The 11,009-nt window shown below is 40.5% G+C and overlaps 1 protein-coding gene across 2 annotated transcripts in view; it reads right to left on the reverse strand.

The window, feature by feature from the left end:
* The window catches only part of znf106a (zinc finger protein 106a), a 27,060-nt gene that overhangs the window by 7,972 nt on the left and 8,079 nt on the right, over positions 1 to 11,009 (reverse strand). For both annotated transcript variants that reach the window (XR_004331145.1, XM_032511014.1), the window contains exons 7-22: positions 10,646 to 10,715; positions 10,264 to 10,418; positions 9,515 to 9,575; positions 8,963 to 9,271; positions 7,650 to 8,463; positions 7,053 to 7,102; positions 6,000 to 6,145; positions 5,752 to 5,886; positions 5,152 to 5,268; positions 4,095 to 4,286; positions 3,628 to 3,690; positions 2,592 to 2,711; positions 2,392 to 2,463; positions 1,862 to 1,933; positions 608 to 754; positions 1 to 58 (exon numbers count right to left, since the gene is read on the reverse strand). The exon at positions 1 to 58 is cut by the window's left edge. Coding sequence is in view for 1 of the 2 variants with exons in the window: in XM_032511014.1 (XP_032366905.1) it covers positions 5 to 58; positions 608 to 754; positions 1,862 to 1,933; positions 2,392 to 2,463; positions 2,592 to 2,711; positions 3,628 to 3,690; positions 4,095 to 4,286; positions 5,152 to 5,268; positions 5,752 to 5,886; positions 6,000 to 6,145; positions 7,053 to 7,102; positions 7,650 to 8,463; positions 8,963 to 9,271; positions 9,515 to 9,575; positions 10,264 to 10,418; positions 10,646 to 10,715 (2,577 nt within the window). In the remaining variant the exon portion in view is untranslated. The remainder of the gene's footprint in view (positions 59 to 607; positions 755 to 1,861; positions 1,934 to 2,391; positions 2,464 to 2,591; positions 2,712 to 3,627; positions 3,691 to 4,094; positions 4,287 to 5,151; positions 5,269 to 5,751; positions 5,887 to 5,999; positions 6,146 to 7,052; positions 7,103 to 7,649; positions 8,464 to 8,962; positions 9,272 to 9,514; positions 9,576 to 10,263; positions 10,419 to 10,645; positions 10,716 to 11,009) is intronic.

Consider the following 11,009-nt stretch of genomic DNA (forward strand, 5'->3'; position numbering starts at 1 on the left):
GGCCTTAAGGCTCCAGTTCAGTCTCCTCAGTATGTTTCTGCATGTGCATCAGTACGCCCTGCAACACACAGATCAATATCTCTACATCAAGCTGTAAAACCTATCCGTTACCTGTATAATCTACCTATATTTATGTTTATTATAATATATATATATAAAGTAATTAAATATGCAAGAAATTATAATGCAAAATTGATATGAAAAATAAAGTGTATTTTGTAAGATAATTGGTAAGTAGAGTTAAATATTTGGAAGAGTTTAAAAAAGAAAAGAATTAGAAATTATGTAGAGGAAGTTTGTTAATTCAGTAACAATGTTTTGGGGAGAAAGGGTGGGATCCCACTTCTTTTCAGACATATATCATAGGATATGATATATGATATATGTGTGTTAAATGTAAATGGACTGTTCTTATATAGTGCTTTTCAAGTCTTAAGGACTACTCAAAGCTCTTTTACATCATACAGGAACCATTCACACACATTCCTACACTTTCCGAGACCTGATTTTCTGTTTTCTTTTACATGTTGGAAATACATTCCAGAGAAAGAAAGACATGTACTCCTCTACGTACTAAAAAGACAATTGAATGGGGATGTTTAAAAACCTGCTTGGAGCTGCTGCGTGCACAGATAAACTCGTCACAGTTTTTCCAGCGGCATTTCAACGTCTGGGAGTTGGCCCCGGTGTGGTCGTTGATCAGGTGCTGCTGCAGATGCTCCATCATCCCGAACACCAGCGAACAGCCGTGCCACTGTCGACACAAGACAGCGCTCATCACTGATGACCGGGGAAGACCGGAGAGGCTCAACAGGAGCCGCTTGGTTTACAACGCGGTGCAGTTATCAAGCAAGACTGTACAAGAGGCAACAACGGGTCCGAGTACACACTGCCTCATTCCAGAGTCTCGAGCGTGAAAGGTTGGGAACCAGCGCACTGCAGGACTGACACCCTAGGGTTTTTCTGAGGTGCAGCACCCGAGTCGTGTTCATCAGTACCTAAGCTCAATGAATTTAAAACGCGGCAAAAAAACCTTTAGAAAGGTGCCAAAAACTTTGTAAAAAACACACAAAACTACAGGACTTTTCTCAGGTCTAATGATTTGTTCTCTTCTTTAAGCTTTTAAAGGGTTATTTATTTATTATCTGCTCTAGCTTTTCCAAAGTTTCTGACACAGGTATTGTGATGATAATGGTCCAAAATTATGTCAAATTGCATATTTGTTTTATTAAAAAACATCACATTTTCTTGCAGAAAGACCCTTAAACCCCTCTGCCAAATCTGCACACCTAAGCCTGGCTTGCATTTTATTACTTGTATTATTTTAAGATACTTGTGCATCACTGGACAAACAAAGATGTACTTCATCTCAACATTTTCTATGACTGTGATAATGGAGTTTGGTGGTAGCAGAAATGTTTTAAAATTGATTTTTAAGTCCCTAAGAAAGAGAGATTTGTACTATTATAGTAGCCTAAATACACCAAAAGGAAATCCAGCTACATGGCATCTTATATCTCTCATTAATCTCTCATGGTTAGGGCAGCAACTAACGAGTATTTTCATTGTCAATAAATCCGTCAAATATTTTCCTGATTATTCATGAGTTGTTTGGTCTCTAAAATGTCAGAAAAATAGTGACAAATGTGGATCAGTGTTTCCTAAAGCCCTCGATGACGTCCTCAAAATGTCTTGTTTTGTCCACAACTCACAGATATTCAGAGAGGAAACTAGAAAAATTAAGAAGCTGGAAGAGTTGACCTTTAATTTACTAGTTGACAACTAATTGATTCATCTTTGCAGATCTACTCTTGATCCACAAATTTCCCCTGTGGACTCTGCTCCCCATCCTTCGCCTTACCCAGCAGCGGTAGTTCTGCATCAGGTTCAGCTTGACGGCCTGCACGCTGCCGTCGTAACAGCCAGTGTAGATCTGAAACACAAAATGACACACAGATGGTGTGTCAAGATCTGATCATGAAGCGTATGTCTTCTAAAACATGTACACATGTATCCTAGGTTAAAAAAACAAACATCAGCTGGTTATAATTTTCTTTTCTTTTTTAAAGATGACTTTTTTTGGGGCATTTCCGCCTTCAACTGATAGTAAAGCTGAGACAGAATCCTCCACACATGTGCGCCCGCTCTACCAACTGAGCTAAGCCGGCCAATCAGCTGGTTATAATTCAATTTAAACTCATTTTAGTGCAAAAACAGGCAACAGAAAACAAAACTGTAAAGATTCTCCTCATGTCTGAGAGCCAATCAAATGAGTTTATTCCTTAATGGGCTACTGTTAGGCTCAATGATGCCTAATAGCTGCTACTAATGCATTTCCTTGTATAATTTCACAGTTTTCCAAGCATTTACAAGAAAAAGCAGGTCTCTCACCATGTTCTTGTGGATAGCCATGCACATCACCATGTCCTTGTGTCCAGCATAGACCTGCAGCTGGTTGTGAGACTGTGGAGACAATAACAGGTTGAAATCCTTTCAGATTTTCATGAAAACGGGATGGAATGGCATTCACACCCAGACGTAAATGAGCAATGTGATCACTGGGTAAAGACGCATTGTTTAGAGATGCAGACCTGTAAATCGTAGACGCGGACCAGTTTGTCCAGACAGGCGGTCACCATCACCTTCCCCAGGACGGACACCACGGTGACAGCGTGACTGTGGCCCTTATAGACCCGCACCAGCTCTCCTGTCTGTACAAGTGGCACAGAAAACAAATTGTGATGTACTGTATGTATATTAAAAAGGTTCTCAACCAGTGTTAAAGGTCCCATGACATGCTGCTTTTTGGATGCTTTTATATAGACCTTAGTGGTCCCCTACTCACTGTATCGAAGTCTCTTTTATATAGACCTTAGTGGTCCCCTAATACTGTATCTGGAAGTCTCTTTATATAGACCTTAGTGGTCCCCTAATACTGTATCTGAAGTTTCTTTAATAGACCTTAGTGGTCCCCTAATACTGTATCTGAAGTCTCTTTATATAGACCTTAGTGGTCCCCTAATACTGTATCTGAAGTCTCTTTTATATAGACCTAGTGTCCCTAATACTGTATCTGAATCTCTTTATATAGACCTTATGGTCCCCTAATACTGTATCTGAAGCTCTTTTATATAGACCTTAGGTGTCCCTATACTGTATCTGAAGTCTCTTTTATATAGACCTTAGTGGTCCCCTAATACTGTATCTGAAGTCTCTTTTATATAGACCTTAGTGGTCCCCTACTCGTATCTGAATTCTCTTTTATATACCTTAGTGGTCCCCTAATACTGTATCTGAAGTCTCTTTTATATAGACCTTAGTGTCCCCTAATACTGTATCTGAAGTCTCTTTTATAGACCTTAGTGGTCCCCTAATACTGTATCTAAGTCTCTTTTATATAGCCTAGTGGTCCCCTAATACGTATCTGAATGGCTCTTTTATATAGACCTTAGTGGTTCCCTAATACTGTATGTGAAGTCTTTTATATAGACCTCATTAAGTGACATTTTCATGCCATGGGATCATTAATTGTAATTCAACTGCACTGTGCATATGGCTTCTCCTACAGTTTTGATAACTTTGAAACATCAAATCCATATGTATTAAGAGATAAACAGGATGACTCACATGGATGTTGTGTGCGTAGACACATTGATCACTGGATCCACTAAATACCAGGTCATTGACCACCTGAGAGGGAGAAACAATTAGGAATTAAACCCAATCTACAAAAAAATCAGTCCTCAACTCCCAGAAATTTTAAAATAGGGCTGCACAATTAATCGAAACTGTATCTAAATCGCAATATGGACTATTTGTCAAAGGCAAAATTTGTGTCAAACCATTCAGAATGAAGTATTGTGGTGCTGCAGGTTGGTACAGATCTGCGCAAAAAAATGATATTTTCCTCAAAGCGTGCACACCTATTTTAAATCATAAGATAGTCGAGATGTGACATTGGAACAGATTTTCAATTATCTTCACTGATAATACACGGATTTTCACACAATGCTGGCAATGCTGATTAAATTACGAGTTATATGTTGTTTAGCTTCCTGTTTTTCAAATGCTTCCATTGACATGAGTTTTGATACCTTCATGCAGAGCACAGTTTTGATGTGTCCGTCCAGTGTGCGCAGCAGCAGCCCGTTCTTGGCGTCCCTCACGCTGATGGTGCTGTCGTAGGAGCCGACCAGCAGGATCTTCCGTGCTCCCTCCTGCGACGAGGCCAGACAGCTCACGGCTCGCGGCCCGTGGCACTCAAACACATCCATCTGCTTGTTTGTCTACGCAAATAATTGCAAAATAGAAATGAAAGCATCTTAATAGAGGTTGTCCCTTGTTTCCGCCTTTTCTTTCCAATGCTAGCTGACATGGGTAAATACATTTTCTGACATGATGCATTTAAAATTAGTTTACTTTCCCAGTGGTAGGTAAAGAGGTAAAGGTGTAAGATTTACATTTCACAACAAGCTTTTGACTTGACTTTAATAACTTGCACATACAGCATCCTGCAGCAAACTGCTTTCTAATTGGACAACAAGTCTGTGATGGTTGTTAGTAACGCTAGTTTTTATTATTGATTTAACAACAGATTACTTTTTCAATTAATCAAATAATCGCTTGGTCTTAAAAAGTCATGAAAAATGCCCAAATTGACATCATAAAACAGTTCAAAACCAAAAGGCTTTCAGTTTACGACCACATAAGAAAAGGAAAGCAGCAAATCCTCACATTTTAGAAGCTGCAATAGTTGTTGCAGCCCTAGTTCATATTCAAAACACTGAAAGGAAAGGTTGAAAGGTGAGTTGAGCTGTTTCTGTCCCTGAACATGTTCTATTTTAGTTTTTCTAATTTAACACTTTTTGTGGGCAGAGAAGTCAATAACCATAACATTTTTAATTCTGAATCAACTGAATGATACTGTATGTCACGGGTTTAAAGGCTAACTGCTACAAGTACTTGGAACTAAGTTGGACATTTGGTATTAGTTATTAAAAAAAGGCATATCAATGAACAACATGTTAACAACTTGAGGAGAGAAGATGAATGCATTTTCAAGTAGTGTGTTTATTGTCAGCACCTCCTCTGGGAGCCCAGAAAAACTGCCTTACATTTACAGTATTATAGTGGGTACACTGAATTTCTCACCTTGAGGTTAAAGGTCACCACCGTGCCGTTTGCCAGACCAGCAAACAAAATCTTCCATCGGCTGTGGAGGCAGAGGACTCGGTCTGGCAGAGAGAACTGCTGCTCCAGTTCTCGCGTCTGTAGATGTCAAACAATATCAAGTGAATTGACTCAATTTGTGCTTCGAAGCACTGAACTACAACAGTCTAAGAAAAGGATATGATTTAAGGTGAATACATAACAAGATATGGTCCCAATTATACATATAAAAGTAGAGTGAAGGATAACACCTCATGACACTCTTCTATTGCCAATGACGTACAGTAAAAAAAAAAAAACATGCTTCATAAATATGGCTACACAATTCACGGTCAATAAAAAGAGCCCTAATCAACAACAAAAACGACACAGTAAAGACAAACGTGAGTACCAATAAAAGAAATGTTCAGGAAATTTAAAAAAGAAAACTGTCCCGTCAATAATCAACGCATTACTCAACAATTCCTATAATGTGCATCTGACCAGATCAAACAAAGGAGGACTAATTCACTAATGTACTGAGATAAAGGATAATCTATTATTAACGTGATTAAACACTAAAAAGAAGATATGTGTGTTCACCTTGAGACTGTAGCAGCAGATGGTCTGGTCACTGGAACCAGAGTAAAGGCGATGATGCAGGCTGGGCGCTGCCGACACCAACAGGCTGCTCACTTTGGAGCTGTGACCCTCAAACACACCGACACATTTATGACTCTGCAACAAGAACAACAAAAGATACAAGTTTGTTCCGCTGTTGCATTCACAGAAAATAGGAAATAACACAGTTGTGGGTCTAACAAAAGGCCTGACATCCTGGCGACACCCACCACCAGGTCGAAGGCTTTGACAGTCCGGTCTCCGGAGCACGTGTACAGCAGCCCGTTGTAGATCTGCATGGCGTTCACCGCCTCCTGGTGGCCCTCGAACACACCCTCAGTGGGCAAATCATCCTCACCGGGGTCAGAGAACGCATCTGGGAAACACACAAAAATACATACAGGAGCACAAAGATAAAGACTATTTTGTAAAAACATAAATTACTTAAAATACCATAATTTCACTTTCACTCACAAAATACTTCTTATTATATTCTTAGCTTAAATGACAACAATAGGATCCATAGGATCATAGAGTTGGCAAATCCAAATAAACTCTTTCCAGGTTGTAATATGTTTTCAACACAGAAAGAAATAAATTTCCAAAACTCAAATCATCTCAAATGAGAGACTCAAATCTCTAAAACATTTCCTACCAAAAATTGTTCCAAGTGTAGTTTCTTATGTTTTTCTTGGGATGAACATTTAAATGATGCCTCAGGTTAAATATACACATTCTTAGAAAGTTGTGTCCATTCATCACTGCACTTATTATGCTCATACTGCGTCACTGAAAGTCAACTAACAGCTCTATGAATATCTTTCCCATAAATAGTATTTTGGGTACTCAGAGAGTCTATTTTAACCTAGTCAAGATGGATGACACTTCTAATTCTGGCTGCTTAGAAGATGGTAGGAATTTTTTTTTTTGGTTCAAACATCAAGACTACCAGCGGGTGGTGTGTTACCAAACAAACTTATTTACTCATTTAAAAAATACTATTACTCTGTTTATAATAAACCTGGTCATCGTGCAGAGGTGAGAGAAATCTTTGAACTTCTCTCTACAGGGCTCTTATTTTTAAATCCTTGACAGAATTATTTATGTCACTTTAAGTGTGATCAAACAAGAGCGACACTATAAATCTCTTCCAGGAGAGACTGTCGTCATTTTCCATATATTTGCCTAATATTGCATGTCCCCCCTCTCTACGACGGCTGGGTATTCATTCTGCATAACCAGACCCCTAGAACATGAAGAACTCTCCAGACAGATGAACATACCTGATGAGGTCTTCGTTATCTTAGGCAACGTGATGGGAAACGGCATGTCACTGTGAGGTGAAAAGGTGGAAATGATGAGTGGTTTAATCTTAGTCTAGTCTGTGAATAAAATGATCTGGGATTAGATTCCACACAAAAGATCATAAATGGTCTTCAGGAACAGCACAAGACAAATAAAAGCAGTGAGAGGTTCTGGCAGGACACTCTTGAAAAAGACATTTTTAATCTCAATGAGTCTTTTCCTGGTTAAAAAAAGGTAAAATAAATTTTAAAAAATATATCTTTTTTGCAACTGTTAGTCACTTTTATTGACATATTTAATCCCACTTTAATTTTATTTTAAATGTAAAACTGGTACAACAAACATTGACAAAACAATGTCAACTATAGGTCCACTTATTCACGTCTTCTGGAGCTTTAGAGCACATCCCACAGTCCCCATCAGCTGATGGAGTTTTTTTAGTGGACATGGAACTGCAGATGTTCCACTTTCTGCCTAGTGATTTAGTTGAAAGCTCCAGAACAAGCGAGTAATTGGACCTTGAGTTGAGATTGTTTAGTCAGCGGCTGTTTCCAAGAGTCAAGAATGGGTCTTACCTCTCAGAGGATCGACACACCTCCATGTCACTGGTGGAGGTGACCTCGTTGCAGGCCAGGCTCTGGGGCTCGGGTCTGGAGGAGTCTGGGAGCTGGGCTGGAGGGAAAGCTGGAACCAGGGCGGCCATGTTGGGCTGCTGACCGGCTGCGATTACCTCCATGCATTCTTCTGAATCCAAGCTCAGCGGAAGTTCGGCACGGGCTACCTTGGGAAGCTCCACCATGTTTTTGGGGGATTTGGGGTCTTCTTTCTCAAGTTTGCTGGTCTGAAACAGCCGTCTAGAGGCTTCCTCAACGCCCTCCATGTTCACGTCGCCCTCTCTATCTTCTAAAGGGAGAGTGGAGGTGCTGACCTGGGAGCTTCTCCTGCGTGGTCGAAGCCACCTCGGCCTCAAGGCGTCTCCATCTATCTCGGTGTCACTGCTCTCGGGCTGCTCAGTACCCTGGGCCTTCTTCAACACCTTCCTCTTCTTCAGCTTCCTTACACGCTTTCCGCTCCTCAGTTCAGATGGAGAGGCAGGCAGATTGAGGATGGAGGGGGACTCGAAGGACTGCGGGGCTGCACAGTCAATAACACTCCCCTCCTCGGAGCCCCTCCTGCTGGCCAAGAGAAGCTTTATGGGAGTTTTGGAGTCAGGCAAAGAGGTAAGAGAGTTTTGAGTTGCCTGTATGGACTTTTCCATTGTCTCAACCAGTCCTGACAAGCTCTCTTTGCAGTCTGCAGGCTCGGCAAAGTTGTCCCAATTGTGTTCTGTGTTAGTTTGGTACAGCTCCGGCTGACTTTCAGAGGATGGCTGGAAATGAAGGGTAGGGTCTGCAAGAGTTTCAGATGCACATTGATCATTACACCGCAGTTAAATGACATGAACAGAAACTAAGATGGACTTTTTTGAGCATGTTCTCCATTGTTCCTTGAGTTACCACACTTATCTAAATCTAATCAATCTGGCAGGTAAATCTCATGATGACTATTGCTATGTGTAATGCATTTACATTTTGGGACTAGGTAATCTTGGCATAGGTATATGTCTTAAAGGGTAAAGCCCCACAAGATTATGTAGTTGTCTTTAAACAAAGTATATAAAATTCACCAAAACATATCTTTGAGGTCTAACGTGCTGCATGCATTCACTTTCTCAGGAAACATTTTTTGAATATCTTAGAGTCAGTGATGTTTACAGCCATGTTTTCTAAATAATAGACTTCTTTTTTAGTGGCTTTTGTTATACCAGCACATTGCTATGTATAACTGCCACCTACTGTCCACCGCTGGTGCATGAAAACATGGACAGAAATGTACTGTATGATGTTACCTGGCGGAGAGGCTGCAGCAGGAGCGACAGGCTGCTCGGGAGTGGTGCTGTGAGCACAGTGGGTTATATTGTCCACAGGGTCCAACTCTGAGCTGACATGGACAGGAGACAGAGGCTCCTGTTTGATAACTAAAGGCATGAAGGGAAGGCTGGAGGAGGGAGGGGAGGCACGCTCGGCAGGAGGACCAGGACTGGGGGGGGCAGCAGAGTCTGAGGAGATCAGAGTGGAGGAAGGCATGTGTGGCTCAGCTTCTACTGAATCCATCTTTTCTTCTTTCAGTTTGACCTGAGGTGCTTCCTCCAAACTACCTGTATAAAACAAATAGCACAAGAAAACTGTTTATTTCAGTATTTCAAGAGCTTAAACTGGGATGTACTATATGTGTGCTATGTCAACTACAATGATTTGTGTGAAGGTCGAATACTTCTAATATGCTGTGGTTTGTATAGTTTATTATAGTAGTAGCAACCTGTAATGTAGTTAATGGCAGGAAAAGTCACCATTTATTAAAACATTTTTATGTGTTTCCTACTAAGACCTTTCCTCCTTACCTTGCATTCCTTTCAGTAACTCGATGCGCTTGTTTCTCAGTGTGCTCATCTCTCCAGTCATCTAAGTAAAACAAAATTGTACAATGCTTGTAAGTGGGTAATATATAGCATAGTATTGTAATTACAGACATAGGAACATGACAAAACTTGCACTAAGTAAGAAAGATAAGGGCCAGTGACTGGCTAAGCCCCACAATGTCTAACAAGCCTTTGGGCTTTATTGTGTTTTTATCCTTTTGAACACCTCTTGATTGGTACTCAATAAAGTTTTCAATCAATCAATCAATCAATCAGACTAACCATAACCCAAATACTATCACAACCATAATTTCATCCAGTCTAACCCACACACACACCCTAATAAAAGGTTACATATGTAATTATGGTTCTCTGAGAAAGAGGTTCTCTACACCCAGCTACAATGTACACACCCTTAAAGACAATTTGTCCTACATTGAAAGAAAGAGAGTCATTTTTGGACCGCCTTTACAACAGCAACATTAGAAATAATGAAGTGGCTGGCTAGACAAGAAATACTCGCTAAGCTCAGCAAACTGTGGACATCTGCTTCAAATGTACTGGCCCCAAAAACTAGGCAACTCTCCAGGAGAGAAACAAACTCTCTGTCTTACACTCACAAACACAAGTGTATGTAAACACATACACAGCAACCTGCTCTCAAATCAAAATGAAAAGTAAAAAGTGCTTTTATGACATCCACAATTCAAAAGATGGAGACTTCTTCTCACCTGCTGTTTAACCACCATGAGACGCTGCACCTCTATGTAGGCGGCCTCCAGCGCAGCCCGGGCCTGGATCAGGCTGGTGTCCACAGTCTGCAGGGAGCGACTCAGCTCTTCCTCCCGCAGAGACACAGCCAACAGCTGGTCAATCTGTAAACGCTCTGCACAGAGGTGCCAAAAGTATACATGTGAACCATCGGTAGTCATGTCGTCTTGGATCTTCAAATGGATTTAGATTGAAGCTGTGGAATCATTCCACCAGGATCATTAAGCCACATTAGCAGAGATAACATACTTCAGGGAAAAACCATACATTTTACTCTCAAAAAGTTAAACAATACAGTACATACATGACCTCATTAACGCAACAGAACTTGTAGATCCTAACCTTTTTTGGATTTGACTTTCCTTCTTTTGTTATTGTGTTCCAAAGAAGAGGTCTCTGCACTTCGAACGTCCTAAAAAGGAGAAACAAGAGTCATGTTCTGCCTGTTGTATTAAAGTAGATTCGAAATTGGTATCTTCTTTTTTATTGCATGCATTAGTCCTCCTTTCAAAACCTTGCGCATACATTACCCACAATGCAACTCGGCCACTGACAGTTTGGTAGGATATTTAGATGTTGAGCGGGCTACAGAGGTCTCACTTCTTCCTAACTCCACAGCACCAGATTCTTTTTCATTTTTAAAGTTGTAGTATTTATCAGACTTTACACAGTTCCCTCCATACACAACTTTTTTTTTTCTTTTTTT

This window comes from Etheostoma spectabile, unplaced genomic scaffold, assembly GCF_008692095.1.
Source record: "Etheostoma spectabile isolate EspeVRDwgs_2016 unplaced genomic scaffold, UIUC_Espe_1.0 scaffold314, whole genome shotgun sequence".
NCBI classification, from domain to species: Eukaryota; Metazoa; Chordata; class Actinopteri; order Perciformes; family Percidae; genus Etheostoma; species Etheostoma spectabile.